A 17,443-nucleotide genomic window follows, 5' to 3' on the forward strand; every position below is an offset into this window, starting at 1 on the left:
ACAATACCATGTAGAGATACTACAAGAGGTAGTACAATACCAGCACAGAGATACTACAAGAGGTAGTACAATACCATGTAGAGATACTAAAAGAGGTAGTACAATACCATGTAGAGATACTACAAGAGGTAGTGCAATACCATGTAGAGATACTAAAAGAGGTAGTACAATACCATGTAGAGATACTACAAGAGGTAGTACAATACCAGCACAGAGATACTACAAGAGGAAGTACAATACCAGCACAGAGATACTACAAGAGGTAGTAAAATCCCAGCATAGAGATACTACAAGAGGTAGTACAATACCAGCACAGAGATACTACAAGAGGTAGTACAATACAGTACAATAACATTGCCCTGACTGTCCGGTCCTGCACCACAACCACCTCCTGACTCACTACACCCACACACAGGCCCCCAGCACCTCACTCACACTCACCTTAACCTGCCCCTCCCTCAGTGGCCCCAGTGGCACAGGACAATGTTCACATGATCAAAACAATAATTTCACACAGACATATGAAATCCAGGACTGTTTTTAGATCGAATTGTGTTTTTAACATCTCACTTATGAAACGTGATGAGCGCACATTCGGAGCAGACATTAAAATGGCTGTTCTGAATGTGCGCTCTCTTTTAAAGGAGTCATCACCAGGAAATCGCAATTTCTCTTGTTAAAACATGCATATCTGTGTTTGACCTCAGTTGAAACTTGCCTGAAAGGCTGGAGTTTGAAAGTGGCGCCGTTTTTTCGCTTCTGCTCTTTTTCCGAACAGGAATAGCACACAAGGGTGTGCATTCCTAAAGCACGAGATTTTGATTCTGCGCCTACGGTGACGTCACCGTGGAGGCTACTTGCATAAGCCCACCCCTCTTTCACCACCCAACCCCCCCCCGTCCGCTACCTGACGTCCTGCTGTAAACGTGTCTCTTCAACCGTCTCTGGCTCTTCACTCTCCGGTTCGGGTTCCGACTCTGGTTCGTACATAAATGCCTGAATTCCGTAAGGTTCGTCATTTAGTGTGTGCGCCATGACAGGGGGCTGTTTATGTTTTGGAGTCTGCATGCAGGCAAGCCCCCCCGGCTCTGTCCTTCCTGCGGCGAATCAACGCGCGCCTCATTACATATTATACAATGCACATCCGGACCAGTCAAAACCTCGCGCGTAATCTCGCGTGATAAAATCGCGGTACGAAAAAGGGTCAGAACAAGCTCAACGTTTGATTAAAATTTTTTTTTTTTTTTCTAATAAGTTTTACGAATTGATCCAAAGCGATCCAAGGGGGGCTGGATACGTATAAAACCAGGTTATGACTCCTTTAAATAAATCTTTTATCATAAATGATATCATTTTAGATAATAACCTGGACAGTATTCTCCTTACAGAGACATGGCTTGGCACTGATGCATCTGTTGTTCTCACTGAGGCCTCCCCACCAAATTTTAACTTTTTATTTTCAACTAGGGGGTGCAGAAGAGGAGGCGGCACTGCTTCAATTACGAAGAACACCATGAACATTAGCGAAGTCTCTTTTAACAGTTACTCAGCATTTGAGTACCATGCCTTCGTTTTTAGCAGCCCACCTATTCTTTGTATAACAGTTTACAGACCACCCCAGTATTCCACTTCTTTTATTAGTGAATTTTCTGAACTTTTATCAATCATTCATGCCACTTTTAACAGAATTTTAATAACTTTATATTTAATTTTAACATTTAATTTTAATCTATATGTGGACAGCTCCTCAGACTCAATGTCTAGAGACTTTTTAAACATTTTACACTGCCTTGATTTTAGGCAACATGTCATGCAGCCGACCCACAGCAGAGGGCGCACTTTGGACCTGGTTATTTCCTATGGCCTGTCCATTAGTGCGCCCTCTGTTGTGGACCTGGCTGTATCTGACCACTTTTGTGTGTTTTTTACAATCACCAGTTTTAATAAGCACTCCTGCCGAAATTTTACCAGCCCCCTACGATTTTATCACTGACAACCTGAATAATAAAATAAAGACAACACTGGACTCAGTGGCTCCACTTTTTATTAAAACAATTTAAACACGACCTACACCACCATGGAGAACCGAGGACATTAAAAAACTCAAAAGGGAATGCAGGAGTGCTGAAAGGAGATGGAGGAAATCTAAGTTAACCGTTCACTATGAAATTTTTACGTCAAAACCTCAAAACTTACAATAACACAGTCAAACGAGCAAGAATCTCCCATTTCCAAAAATGAATCAATGACAATAAAAATAACCCCAAATTCCTATTCTCCACATTTGATCTTTTAACAAACACAAACTTTAAAAAATCCTCCAAAACAACAGATAACATCCTTTGCGAGGACTTTGCAGACCACTTCAGAAGAAAAATCAATGTCATCAGATCCAGTCTTTTATCCCAACAGCTTTTAACACCTGGATCATTGCTTTTACCGGAGGAAACACTGGAGAGTTTTGCCCTGGTTGATGCTAGGACACTTGGTCGAGTCTTCTCCCAGGTGAAGCCCACAACCTGCCTTTTAGATCCAATGCCCACACCGTTTTTTTAAAACACTCTATGGATTCTTTGAGGAACAGCTGTTGTATCTGGTGAATTGCTCTCTTCAGACGGGTGTCTTCCCCACCTCCTTTAAAACGGCGGTGGTGAAGCCCCTTCTGAAGAAGAGTGATTTAGACCCCAATGTCTTAAATAACTACCGGCCTGTATCCAACTTTTACCATTTTTAAGTAAAATTTTTGAAAAACTTGTTTTTAATCAAGTAAATGAGTTCTTAAACTCAAAACATATTTTAGAGACTCATCAGTCTGGTTTAAGGAGGAACCACAGTACAGAAACCGCGCTTTTAAAGATTTTAAACGACATCAGGTGTAATTTAGATAATCATAAACTCACAGTCTTGATACTACTGGATCTAACCGCCGCCTTCGATACAGTAGACCATCACATTTTCTTAAATAGATGAGGAACCTGGTCGGCCTCTCTGGTACTGTTTTTAACTGGTTCACGTCCTACCTTACTGATCGACGTTTCTTTGTAAGTATGGATACATGTTCCTCAGAAACCCATAAGATAAAGTGTGGGGTTCCCCAAGGGTCAATTTTAGGTCCAACTCGTTTTAACCTTTACATGCTTCCCCTTGGGGACGTCATCAGGAGGCACGGCATCAGCTTTCATAGTTATGCTGACGATACGCAACTGTACATCGCTGTGTCTCCTGATGACACAGGGCCAATTGATGCCCTTTTTAACTGCATTATAGACATCAAGTCATGGATGGCAGCAAACTTCCTGCAGCTCAATCAGGACAAAACAGAGGTTTTAGTCATTGGTCCTGAAGGCCAGAGAGAGAAACTTTTACCAAAGTTACAGGATTTTAAACCCGCAAAATCTGTAAAGAATCTGGGCGTGATTTTTGACTCTGAGCTCACTTTTATTCCACACATCAAAAACATAACAAAGATAGGTTTTTATCATCTTAAGAACATATAGTCCGCCCGTTTCTCTCTCAGGCCAGCACAGAGGTGCTGATGCATGCTTTTATCTCTTGTCGTTTAGATTATTGTAATGCCCTGCTCTCTGGTCTTCCCAAAAAGAACATGTACAATTTACAATTATTACAGAACTCAGCTGCACGTGTGCTGACGAGGACCAGAGGGCGGGAGCAGGCGAACACCAGTTTTAAAATCGCTGCATTGGCTCCCTGTGCGTTTCAGGATCGATTTTAAGGTTCTTTTACTAATTTTTAAATGTCTTAATGGTCTTGGGCCTTCTTTCTTATCTCCTACCCTTTTACCCTATCAACCCTCGCGGACCCTGAGGTCCTCCCGTGCTGGCCTTTTAACCACAGATGAGAACCAAAACACATGGGGAGGCGCCGGCATTCAGTTACTATGGCCCCCGATTGTGGAACAGCCTGCCGGAGAACCTCAGGGCCGCAGAGAATGTTGATGTTTTTAAAAAGAGGCTCAAGACCCACCTTTTTCCGGTCGACACCTGCCAGTGGTCTTCAGTCGGCGGTCCGGTCGACACCTGCCATTGGTCTTCAGTCGGCGGTCCGGTCGACACCTGCCAGTGGTCTTCAGTCGGCGGTCCGGTCGACACCTGCCAGTGGTCTTCAGTCGGCGGCCCGGTCGACACCTGCCAGTGGTCTTCAGTCGGCGGTCCGGTCGACACCTGCCAGTGGTCTTCAGTCGGCGGCCCGGTCGACACCTGCCAGTGGTCTTCAGTCGGCGGCCCGTCCGTCACCAGTCCCGGCGGAGGATCGCCCGGCACCAGCCCAGACAGGGGACCGTCCCACACCTGCTCCTCGCAGCCTATTGGGGGTTCGCCTGTCACCCATTCCTGCTCCGACGGGGGTCCGTCCGACGCCTGCTCCACGCAGCCTTCGGGAGGTCCGCTCGTCACCCGTTCCTGTTCCGACGGGGGGCCGTCCTACGCCTGCTCCGCGCAGCCTCCGGGAGGTCCGCTCGTCACCCGTTCCTGTTCCGACGGGGGTCCGTCCGATGCCTGCTCCACGCAGCCTTCGGGAGGTCCGCTCGTCACCCGTTCCTGTCCAGACGGGGGGCCGTCCGACGCCTGCTCCACGCAGCCTTCGGGAGGTCCGCTCGTCACCCGTTCCTGTTCCGACGGGGGGCCGTCCTACGCCTGCTCCACGCAGCCTTCGGGAGGTCCGCTCGTCACCCGTTCCTGTTCCGACGGGGGGCCGTCCTACGCCTGCTCCACGCAGCCTTCGGGAGGTCCGCTCGTCACCCGTTCCTGTTCCGACTGGTGGTCGTCCTATGCCTGCTCCACGTCGCCTTCCTGAGCGGCCACGTCAGCTAGGTCGTCCTCAGGCCCGGCCTCCTGAGCGGTCCCGCCCGCCAGGTCGCCCTCATGCCCGGCCTCCTGAGCGGTCCCGCCCGCTAGGTCGCCCTCATGCCCGGCCTCCTGAGCGGTCCCGCCCGCTAGGTCGCCCTCATGCCCGGCCTCCTGAGCGGTCCCGCCCACTAGGTCGCCCTCATGCCCGGCCTCCTGAGCGGTCCCGCCCGCTAGGTCGCCCTCATGCCCGGCCTCCTGAGCGACCCCGTCCGCTGGGTCGCCCTCATGCCCGGCCTCCTGAGCGGTCCTGCCCGCTAGGTCGCCCTCATGCCCGGCCTCCTGAGCGGTCCCGCCCGCTAGGTCGCCCTCATGCCCGGCCTCCTGAGCGGTCCCGCCCGCTAGGTCGCCCTCATGCCCGGCCTCCTGAGCGACCCCGTCTGCTGGGTCGCCCTCATGCCCAGCCTCCTGAGCCCCTCCTCCTGGCCCCCTCCACCCACCCTATGTATCATGGACCATAGGGACATCTGGGATCCGTCCCTTAAGGGGGGGGTACTGTCACGCCGGTGAGGTAATGTCTCGTCTTGGGTTTTTGTCTTGTCATTTCCTGTCTTATTTTGAAAATAACTCCCTTCTCGTTTCAGGTCACTTGCCCTTCCTCATGTGTTCCCTGGTCTTATGTCATCCCTGGTCCCTGATTGTTGTCACCTGTTGCTCGTTATCCCTCTGTGTATTTAAGTCTGCGTCTCCCCTTGTCTTGTGCCAGTTCGTTCCTGTCTCTCGTCACGATCCACGTCACGGTCCTCGTCACGTCACGTCACGTCACGTCACGCCTTTGTCAAGTTAAGTTTGTGTTTTTGCCGTCTTTGTTCATTTTGTTTATAGTTTATTCCCGGAGCCTGTTTTTCCTCCGGTTGGAGCGGTTTTTGTTTGTTCGTTTTTATGTTAAGAATAAAAGCCTTTTTAAAAACTGCTTGCCCTGCATCTGAGTCCTCCCTCCAAGTCCGAAAACCCTGACAAATAGTAGTATAGAGATACTACAAGAGATACAACAATACCAGTACAGAGATACTACAAGAGGTACTACTATAGTGTAAACAACCGGGACAACTATGAGGAGGAGCACAGCTGTGACATCACACTCCAGAAACGAAAGTAAAGTTGGTCAGAGTGGCAGCAACGCAGCAGTCGAGACAAACCTCCGTTTCATTAGAAGAAAACAAGATTCAACACGACTTCATCACGTCTTTCTCAAACACGGGTGAGTACAGCTGCTAATATCTTTTTATATTCATTTCAATCAGTAATTTAGTTTCGATTTTGTCAAATTAGTAACATGATAAAAAAAAATACCATTCAATTATTTTTACTGTCCACACACATTTATCAACACAATTCCAGTTACTATATGTCTACTCGAAAGTAATTGTTAAACATGTAAATGTACATATCGTTTGTTTTCATGGCACTTTAAACGTTGCTCTCGCAAAGCATTGTTGGGTGCGGTCGAATAGTCTATTTTGCTTCGGAAGGTTCCTAACTGAAGAAGTGGCCCGGAAGTAAACAAGTGGCCGCCATGATAAGAGCTGTTTAATTCTCTAAATGCAAAAGAAAGGAGCACCAATGCTTCCTTTCAGAGCTCTTTTAGGATGCACCGGACCTTCCTATACGAAAGGAAAGGAGATTACGCCGACCCACTATTCTTTGCGAGAGCAACATTTAAAGTGCCGCACACCTCGGCCGTTCATGAAAACAAACGATATGCTTATTTGCATATTTAAGTTAGTTTCATGCAGCAACCGGTCAAACAGGAGCTGCTGGAAGTGAAGCCGATCACTGAACAAGCTGCTGATAGAACCAACAACATGGTTTCACATTAAAGGTTTTTACACCAGAGGACCAGTGGGAGGCTTTTAATGTGAAACAACTAGAGGAAATGTTTGTCAGTAAGCAGAGCTTTGATAGCAGGGCTATTCTCCAATTAAACTTCTACACAAAATGATGTGTCATCGCTTTGTTTCTCAGCAAGTCAAGACACAGTATCACAGGACAGAAGAACAGTCATCACACGTGTTTCTTAATAATATATGATAAACAACTAAAGTGGTATTTTAAATGAAGCGTTTTTCTTTTCTTTCACACTAGGTGTGTAGATATGGCTGCTGCAAACTATCCACATTCTGAAGATCAGTTTCTGTGCTCCATCTGTCTGGATGTGTTCACTGATCCAGTCACCACATCATGTGGACACAACTTCTGCAAAACCTGCATCGATACACACTGGAATACTAACGACCTGTACCTGTGTCCCATGTGTAAGAAGGTTTTTAACCCGAGACCTGAGCTGCACGTCAACACTTTGTTGTCTGAGATGGTTGCTCAGTTCAGACAGTCAGCTCCACAGAAAGCCAGCAGCAGCAGATCAGAGCAGCAGGAGGCCAAACCAGGAGAAGTTCCCTGTGACGTCTGCACTGGATCCAGACTGAAGGCCCTGAAGTCCTGCCTGGTGTGTCTGGTCTCCTACTGTGAGACTCACCTGGAGCCTCATCTGACCACGTCAGGCCTGAAAAGACACCAGCTGATCGACCCTGTGGAGAACCTGGAAGGCAGGATGTGTAGGAAGCACGATAAACCTCTGGAGCTGTTCTGTAAGACCGACCAGACATGTGTCTGCATGCTCTGCAGCGTTTTAGACCACAAGACACACGAGTTTGTTCCTCTGAAAGAAGAATATGAAGACAAGAAGGCAAAGCTGGGGAAGACAGAGGCTGAAGCTCAGCAGATGATTCAGAAGAGACGACTGAAGATTCAGGAGATCAAACGCTCAGTCGACCTCAGTGAGCAAGATGCAGACAGAGTGATAGCAGAAGGTGTTCAGGTCTTCACTGGTCTGATGGAGTCTGTTCAGAGAGTCCAGAATGAGTTCATCAAAACTATAGAAGAGAAGCAGAGAACGGCACAGAAACAGGCTGAAGGCTTCATCAAAGAGCTGGAACAGGAAATCTCTGAGCTGAAGAAGAGAAGCACTGAGGTGGAGAAGCTCTCACTCTCTGAAGACCACGTCCTCCTCCTCCAAAGCTTCCCGTCCCTGAAAGCTGCTCCACCCACCAAGGACTGGAAAGAGGTCAGAGTTCATCCACCATCATATGAGAGGACTGTGGTGAAAGCTGTGGCCCAGCTGGAGGAGACGCTCAGTACAGAGATGAAGAAGCTGGTTGAGTCTGAGCTGAAGAGGGTCCAGGTCTATGCAGTAGATGTGACTCTTGATCCTGATACAGCACCTCCTCAACTCAACCTGTCTGATGATGGAAAAGAAGTTAGTAATGATGGTGTTTGGAAGAATCTCCCCGACAACCCAGAGAGATTTTCTGATTGTATTTGTGTCTTAGCAAAGCAGAGTTTCTCTTCAGGCAGATTCTACTTTGAGGTTCAAGTTGAAGGAAAGACTGAATGGGGTCTTGGAGTGGCCAGAGAGTCCATCAACAGGAAGGAGAGAATCAAGCTGAGACCTCAGGAAGGTTACTGGACTATATGTTTGCTAAATGGAAATGAGTACAACGCTCTTGCTGACCCTCTGGTCCTTCTCTCTCTGAAGTCTCAGCCTCAGAAGGTGGGGGTGTTTGTGGATTATGAGGAGGGTCTGGTCTCCTTCTATGACGTAGATGCTGCAGCTCTTATCTACTCCTTTACTGACTGCTCCTTCACTGACAAACTCCTCCCATTCTTCAGTCCTTGGTCTAATGATTCTGGTAAAAACTCTGCACCTCTGATCATCTGCCCTGTCAGAATAAACTAATCATTTATCTTATTTAATTTATAGAAATTAATCATTGAAAGGAACAAATATACAGTCTCATTTGATAGTGTGGTATTAGTACTTTTACCTGAGTAAAGGATCTGAATACTTCCTCCACGTCTGTGGGAGCGTATGTGATGCAATTCATCCAACAATTTTGCTGTTATTTTATTGTAATAAACATAAAAAAAGATGCAGAAATAACTACATGATGATGACAATATGTAAAAACCCCAAAGTCATGTTTTTATTAGGTCTGACTGCAAGACGACAAGCAAATAACTGAAAATGCTGGTTTTCTGAATGGAGTCTGGTTGATGGGAGCTAGGCTATGCTAACATTGTAGCTGCTCCGTCAACACTTAAAATAACATCATCTAGACATAAATACGGCAGAGACCTCGTTGTTTGTACCGTTGACAGTCTCTGGTTTCATCATAGTCTGGTCTCTGGACTCATGTGGACTACTATCTACACCTCTGGGAGACCACAGACCGCTACGATATGTTTAAGTCTCCATTTCTGATTCAGTGACGACAGGAGGAGAATCTCAATGAAACCATTGAGGAGAATCCACTCTGGGGGATGAAGCAATAAGACATGGAAGAAATGTCCAACAGAAACTTTGATGAATGTCGACTGTCGTTATTAATGAATGTAAATAAAGGAAGAATGATTTCAAACTGGCCTTTGTTTGTTGGCTTTTGTTTGTTCACCAGATTCATGTGAGACTTCATGCTGTTGTACTTCGTGTCGCAGAGCGTCGTCTCGGTCCGGCTGGTGTTGGAACTGGACGGCACTAAACTGGAGGGCAGGTCCATCCGGGTGAAGAAGAATTATAATAACAATAATAATAAACTTAATTTGTATAGCACCTTAAAAATAAGAGTTTACAAAGTGTAAACGCATAATGACCTGTCAATCAGCAGGTAAGCCCTGCCCCCTAAAGCATCCCCTGCTTTCTGGTCTGGTGGACTCTAAATGGACCTGTCAATCAGCAGGTAAGCCCCGCCCCCTAAAGCATCCCCTGCTTTCTGGTCTGGTGGACTCTAAATGGACCTGTCAATCAGCAGGTAAGCCCCGCCCCCTAAAGCATCCCCTGCTTTCTGGTCTGGTGGACTCTAAATGGACCATAATGTACTAAATGAACATCATGCTGGATTGAAGAAGACTTGAAACTAGAGATTGAGACCATAAACTCATGTTTACAATGTTTACTGAGATAATACATCAAGAGAGAAGTAGGACCATTTTCTCATAGACTTCTATACAACCAGAGAGGAGTCGCCCCCTGGTGGCCAGCAGAGAGAAGTAGGACCATTTTCTCATAGACTTCTATACAACCAGAGAGGAGTCGCCCCCTGGTGGCCAGCAGAGAGAAGTAGGACCATTTTCTCATAGACTTCTATACAACCAGAGAGGAGTCGCCCCCTGGTGGCCAGCAGAGAGAAGTAGGACCATTTTCTCATAGACTTCTATACAACCAGAGAGGAGTCGCCCCCTGGTGGCCAGCAGAGAGAATGCAGGTTTAAGGCATATTCCAGTCCAACAGTTATTTAAGCTGAGAAATGAGAAAGAAGAAGTGATGTTTTGGTGTTTACCCGCGGTGGATGAATCTCTCTGGAGGAGAAGATCTTTGGGACGTCTCTTTTGTTTGTCCCCTTTCCTCCGAGATTATAGCAAAAAAAAAAAAAAAAAAAATTAAGACGTCTAGATTAAGATGAGACGTCTAAGAAAGTGTTTAACCCTGAATAACCTGAATGTAAACTCGTCTTTTAAACTTCAGCCAGCTCTTTCAACATAAAAGCATCTCCACAACTTCAGTTTGTTGATGTTTTTTAAAAAATTTTCCTGAAGAGGGGTCGTCCTCTTTAAAATGAACAGAATTCCAGAAACTCCCCGACCCCTGGGAAACCCTGTTTAGAGGTCAGACGTCACAGGAAGTCATCGTCCTGTGAAAGGTAATAAGCTCTGATCTGTGAGTCAGTCAAACTGTCAGAACAAAACAGGAAGTGAAGTTGTCCTGCCTGTAAAATAAAAGCCTACATATAAAGTGGTTACTGCGTCCACTAGTGCAGTTTAATAATGCTAATACATGATGACATATGTATCAACGATAATACAATATTAAGATACAGAGAGGGTTGTATGGTACCTGTTATTGATATGAAAGTTCATTACATGTTTTGTAATAGGAGGAGTCGCCCCCTGATGGCCGACAGAGAGAATGCAAGTTGTAAGACACAATAACCAGTGATGTTACGAGATGTGCCGAGGCTTCAAAGCTGTCGAGTAATGAAGGGGGCGTTTCTGCGAAGCGCCTATCGAGGCTTGCTTCATTTAGGGGAGGAGCCAAAAGTTATGACGTCCGAAGCCTCGCTGCCCGGCTGTACCACGTGATTGCTTCGGGAAGTGGTTCAGATTTTGCTGCGAGGTTTTACAGCTATATAGAACCCTCAGGCTCCATTCAAAATGTGGGTTTTTGAAGGCGAGTTGCGGTCAGTTGAGAGTTTGGATACTAGAGTTTGGATAGCGTTTATATAGTTTGGAGAGTTTAGGGAGAGAGAGAGATTTAGGAGAGTGATGATATTACCATTTGGGGAAAATTTACACACACAGAATACATACATAAAAATGTATTATACACATATGCAGTGTTTCCCCTACCATTGTACCGGGGCCGCCAGTCCAAGGAGACCTACCGCCAGGCCAAAAAAAAAAATCAATACGCCAAAAATAAGCCACCTATCAATTCATTCATAAATCAATAATCATTTACATTAGGAGCGCCTCCGCGCAACACAGTAGACTTGCTCCGCAAGACGCGCGGCCGCAACAATTCTACCTGAATTTCTATGAACTATTAGGCTGTTGAGTAAACCTATAACTTATATTTTACTTGATAAAATGAGACAATATATGCACTCATATGTCGTTATAGTGTTTTACAGTATCTGTAGCTATTAATGTGATGCTCATCATTTTCAAGCCATATTTTTTTGGCCCCTAATTTTGGATCATTTCCATCAACCGGCACCTTAATAAGTCACTCTCTCCTTGAATCCTTGAAAACCTTGAATACACTCTGGTTGAACAAAAATGTTGAATGCAAATATAATAATTGCAGAATTGCAGACTGCTTGCTGTGCCACCTGACTTAATCCAACTGCACCAATACACCATCCCACGCGTCTCGTCTGTTTAGGGTTTTTTCGGTGGGTACCACCGGGCCTGAAAAAAATTCTAGGGGAAACACTGTATATGTGATCATTTATGTACAGAAATTATTTGGTCATATATTTTTTGTAATTCAAAGTCATTCCCAACAGACATAACAGACACAAAAATTCAATGCATCACACATTATGTGGTTCAGATACAGCTGCCTGTGATTACACACTTGGCCAGTAGGTGGTTCCGTGTGCACATGAAGTTTCAAGAAATGAACCCTTTCTCGAACCAATTGGCTCAAGTGGTTCGATGGCTCATGAGGCTTCATCTCACCATCACTAATGTGTTGCTGTTGTTCTCACCAGGGGCGGATCTAGGATTATGGGAGATCCGAGGCTTAGCCCAGAGGGACGAAAGATGTATGCGCAAAGTTCTGGCATATATTCTGCGTATGCTAACTGTTATTACAACCGACGGTAATGAAAACCATCTAGGTAAAACTCTATTTTTAAATCTTTTTTTTTAAAGATTTTTTTCTGGCATAGATGCCTTTTATTAGCAGTGGACAGATAGGAAACACAGCAGAGAGGTGGGGTGTGACATGCAGCAAAAGACCACCAGCCTGGATTTGAACCGGGGTCGGTTGCGTATACGGGTATTCATGGCATGTGCTCTAACCACTCGGCCACCTGCGCACTTGAAAGATACAACTTTGTCAGTCAATAACTTCTCACACACCGAGTATTAATCTTAACATTCACAGACCTAAAACATCTGTTCCGACGTTGGTCGTTAATTGTTGGTCGTTGCGCCACCGCCGAGAAAAACGTTCTTCTGTCCATCATGTAGCTACGTCCATCTGACATGCCGATTTGAACCCGCGGGCGGAATCAACACAGGAAAGAGAGAGAGGACACACTTCTTCTTGGCAGGACAGGCTATGAACGCAGGTTTCTTTCCCGCTGCTGCTGCCTCTCTGTTGGACTCCGGTACTGCAGGAAGGCTACACCAGACTCCGGTGCGGTCAGGGGAGGGAGACTGACATAAACCGCGTTGAGCTTTCCCCCCGATTCAAATGTGTAATCCGCCATTCGAGTCGGTCATTCTTTTACCATTCTGATTGGTGGAGGCTAGCAGCTTGACTAGCGAATCAGTGAAGCCCGGAAGTGACGATGGTAAACATACCAGATAACCAGTGGAATCGAAGAAGGCGGTCTAGAGAGGACCGCCTACTTCCGGTTTTCGTGTTTTTTGGCCCACAATACAGATTAGCGCCGCCTGTTGTTTTGGAGACATTACATCTCGCGCAAGCGCGGAACGTATGGCGTCGGCTGTAATTCCGTAGGTGTGAACCGCCCATGTCGTTGTTCGAGTCGGCCATATTAAGTAGCCGACGCCGAATTTACCGACGCAAGTCGGGCAGTTCTTCCGGTGTGTGCACAGCTTAAAAGTTGATCTCGGTGTCAGCGGTTGACTTAATGACAGCTGACACGTCTCTGTCTCTCTGTATTCAGCGTGCAGAGAGGTGAAAACCAGGTTTACACCAAACAGCTGTTTCCTGTGACCTCTTACGTCCTCGGCAGGCTTTGGGATGTTTACGGTGGAAACAACTGGAACAACTGGGAGGAGGAAACAACCTCACCAGCAGAGCTGCAGGAAGAGGCGGAGCGACGTCACACTCCAGAAACGAAAGGAAAGTTGGTCAGAGCGGCAGCAACGCAGCAGTCGAGACTAACCTCCGTGTCTTGTCTCGTGAAGAAAACAAGATTCAAAGTCATTCATCACGTCTTTCTTAAACACGGGTGAGTACAGCTGCTAATCTTTACTGTTCCAACAACCAGCATGAACACAAACTAAAGCTTGACTCGGCAGGAAGTTCTGGTCGTGTCAGCCGACACACTGGTAGCAGTCAAATAGTCAAAAAAATAAGGTCCTAACTCCTATTCCTAACTCCTATTCCTTGACCTCTGGGGAAAACGTCACAGGGTTAAGGAAAGGCGATAGGAGAACTCAAAAGGATTTAGGAAAAGACGACCGCGGTGCTCAGAGAATCCGACCGGACTTTCACCCAGCTACGTCATCATAATGACCACTAATGATTAACAGCTGATGATCGGCACCGGTGATTAGGCTCGTTGGAGATGAACTGCGCCTCACCTGGAAAGTAGACGAGAGCAGGCGGAGCAGCAGGAGGCGGAGCCTAAAAGCTGCGCTCCAGTTTCCATCGGCCAAGAAGATTTGACAGGAAGTCATAGAAAAACTTACATCCTGTTAGACGCTAGGCTATCTGTAGTTTGTGACCACATTCGCATTTATTTATATCTGTTCATACATTTCTGTGGAAATGGAAATGTAAAGCTGCAGTTGCTCCTTAAGAGTCAGGAAAGAAAGTCAAATAAGTATAAAAAAGTGCCAATAAATATCACTAAAATTTATTTTTTTGACAGTTATACTGTATTAAATGTGTATGTTTTTTATTTTTTATGTCTGCCTCTTAAAGCACACCGTAGGGTAATTGCTCGTTTTGATAAGGGCTATATAAATGACCTCTTTTATTGTCGTTTTTATGATTATAATTAATATATAAACCACATGAGATGTTTAACGGACTGAACTTTGATTGCACAACATGAGACTAACAGCCCACGATCTAGTGTTAAATATTAGACTCACATAGGAAATTTGCATTTTCTACATAACGTGCCATTTGTTGTCAAAACTAAGAGCCAATCAGCTATTAGATGAGACGAGAGCCGGGCTTTTCCCATCATGCCCCGGGGCTTGCAGTCAGTTTAGAGCAACTGTGGCACATTTTTTTTTAAATACAAGATTGTATTTATTTTATTTTAACTATAAATCATAGTGTATGTCTCTTATAAATTAAAATGTTTGTCAGTAAGCAGAGCTTTGATAGCAGGGCTGTTCTCCAATTAAACTTCTACACAAAATGATGTGTCATCGCTTTGTTTCTCAGCAAGTCAAGACACAGTATCACAGGACAGAAGAACAGTCATCACACGTGTTTCTTAATAATATATGATTAACAACTAAAGTGGTATTTTAAATGAACCGTTGTTCTTTTCTTTCACACTAGGTGTGTAGATATGGCTGCTGCAAACTATCCACATTCTGAAGATCAGTTTCTGTGCTGCATCTGTCCGGATGTGTTCACTGATCCAGTCACCACATCATGTGGACACAACTTCTGCAAAACCTGCATCGATACACACTGGAATACTAACGACCTGTACCGATGTCCCATGTGTAAGAAGGTTTTTTACTCGAGACCTGAGCTGCACGTCAACACGTTCATCTCTGAGATGGTTGCTCAGTTCAGACAGTCGGCTCCACAGAAAGCCAGCAGCAGCAGATCAGGGCAGCAGGAGGCCAAACCAGGAGAAGTTCCCTGTGACGTCTGCACTGGATCCAGACTGAAGGCCCTGAAGTCCTGCCTGATGTGTCTGGTCTCCTACTGTGAGACTCACCTGGAGCCTCATCTGACCACGTCAGTCCTGAAAAGACACCAGCTGATCGACCCTGTGGAGAACCTGGAAGGCAGGATGTGTAGGAAGCACGATAAACCTCTGGAGCTGTTCTGTAAGACCGACCAGACATGTGTCTGCATGCTCTGCAGCGTTTTAGACCACAAGACACACGAGTTTGTTCCTCTGAAAGAAGAATATGAAGACAAGAAGGCAGAGCTGGGGAAGACAGAGGCTGAAGCTCAGCAGATGATCCAGAAGAGACGACTGAAGATTCAGGAGATCAAACGCTCAGTCGACCTCAGTGAGCAAGATGCAGACAGAGTGATAGCAGAAGGTGTTCAGGTCTTCACTGGTCTGATGGAGTCTGTTCAGAGAGTCCAGAATGAGTTCATCAAAACTATAGAAGAGAAGCAGAGAACGACACAGAAACAGGCTGAATGCTTCATCAAAGAGCTGGAACAGGAAATCTCTGAGCTGAAGAAGAGAAGCACTGAGGTGGAGAAGCTCTCACTCTCTGAAGACCACGTCCTCCTCCTCCAAAGCTTCCCGTCCCTGAAAGCTGCTCCACCCACCAAGGACTGGACAGAGGTCAGAGTTCGTCCACCATCATATGAGAGGACTGTGGTGAAAGCTGTGGCCCAGCTGGAGGAGACGCTCAGTACAGAGATGAAGAAGCTGGTTGAGTCTGAGCTGAAGAAGGTCCAGGTCTATGCAGTAGATGTGACTCTTGATCCTGATACAGCAAATCATTATCTCAACCTGTCTGATGATGGAAAAGAAGTTAGTGATGATGGTGTTTGGAAGAATCTCCCCGACAACCCAAAGAGATTCTCTGATTGTATTGGTGTCTTAGCAAAGCAGAGTTTCTCTTCAGGCAGATTCTACTTTGAGGTTCAAGTTAAAGGAAAGACTAAATGGGATCTTGGAGTGGCCAGAGAGTCCATCAACAGGAAGGGGGAAATCCAGCTGAGCCCTCAGGAAGGTTATTGGACTATATGGTTGAGAAATGGAAATGAGTACAAAGCTCTTGCTGGCCCTCCGGTCCGTCTCTCTCTGAAGTCTCAGCCTCAGAAGGTGGGGGTGTTTGTGGATTATGAGGAGGGTCTGGTCTCCTTCTATGACGTAGATGCTGCAGCTCTTATCTACTCCTTTACTGGCTGCTCCTTCACTGACAAACTCCTCCCATTCTTCAGTCCTTGTTTTAATGATTCTGGTAAAAACTCTGCACCTCTGATCATCCGCCCTGTCAGAATAAACTAATCATTTATCTTATTTAATTTATAGAAATTAATCATTGAAAGGAACAAATATACAGTCTCATTTGATAGTGTGGTATTAGTACTTTTACTTGAGTAAAGGATCTGAATACTTCCTCCACGTCTGTGGGAGCGTATGTGATGCAATTCATCCAACAATTTTGCTGTTATTTTATTGTAATAAACATAAAAAAAGATGCAGAAATAACTTCATGATGATGACAATATGTAAAAACCCCAAAGTCATGTTTTTTTTAGGTCTGACTGCAAGACGACAAGCAAATAACTTAAAATGCTTGTTTTCTGAATGGAGTCTGGTTGATGGGAGCTAGGCTACGCTAACATTGTAGCTGCTCCGTCAACACTTAAAATAACATCTAGACATAAATACGGCAGAGACCTCGTTGTTTGTACCGTTGACAGTCTCTGGTTTCATCATAGTCTGGTCTCTGGACTCATGTGGACTACTATCTACACCTCTGGGAGACCACAGACCGCTACGATATGTTTAAGTCTCCATTTCTGATTCAGTGACGACAGGAGGAGAATCTCAATGAAACCATTGAGGAGAATCCACTCTGGGGGATGAAGCAATAAGACATGGAAGAAACGTCCAACAGAAACTTTGATGAATGTCGACTGTCGTTATTAATGAATGTAAATAAAGGAAGAATGATTTCAAACTGGCCTTTGTTTGTTGGCTTTTGTTTGTACACCAGATTCATGTGAGACTTCATGCTGTTGTACTTCGTGTCGCAGAGCGCCGTCTCGGTCCGGCTGGTGTTGGAACTGGACGGCACTAATGTGGAGGGCAGGTCCATCCGGGTGAAGAAGAATTACGATAACAATAATAATAAACTTAATTTGTATAGCACCTTTAAAAATAAGAGTTTACAAAGTGTAAACGCATAGTGACCTGTCAATCAGCAGGTAA

The 17,443-nt window shown here is 45.6% G+C and overlaps 1 protein-coding gene across 1 annotated transcript; it reads left to right on the plus strand.

The window, feature by feature from the left end:
* The first annotated feature begins 5,935 nt into the window (after nt 1–5,935).
* LOC311011577 (uncharacterized protein) lies at nt 5,936–17,142 on the plus strand. Its single transcript, XM_084006612.1, has 6 exons — nt 5,936–6,063; nt 6,948–8,583; nt 9,357–9,412; nt 13,352–13,469; nt 14,743–14,756; nt 14,863–17,142. The coding sequence occupies exons 2-6, from the start codon at nt 6,958–6,960 to the stop codon at nt 16,511–16,513; spliced, it is 3,465 nt and encodes a 1,154-aa protein (XP_083862738.1). The 5' UTR covers nt 5,936–6,063; nt 6,948–6,957; the 3' UTR covers nt 16,514–17,142.
* The last annotated feature ends 301 nt before the right edge of the window (nt 17,143–17,443 follow it).

The sequence above is a fragment of the Eutrigla gurnardus genome (genome assembly GCF_963514095.1).
Source record: "Eutrigla gurnardus genome assembly, chromosome: 3".
Classification (NCBI taxonomy): Eukaryota; Metazoa; Chordata; class Actinopteri; order Perciformes; family Triglidae; genus Eutrigla; species Eutrigla gurnardus.

Coding starts and splice junctions, on each gene's coding strand:
- LOC311011577 (XM_084006612.1), top strand. CDS start 6,958: ATGGCTGCTGCAAACTATCCACATTCTGAAGATCAGTTTCTGTGCTCC. Junction 8,584..9,356: donor CACCTCTGATCATCTGCCCT/GTCAGAATAAAC, acceptor TTCGTGTCGCAG/AGCGTCGTCTCGGTCCGGCT. Junction 9,413..13,351: donor GGCACTAAACTGGAGGGCAG/GTCCATCCGGGT, acceptor CGTCCTCGGCAG/GCTTTGGGATGTTTACGGTG.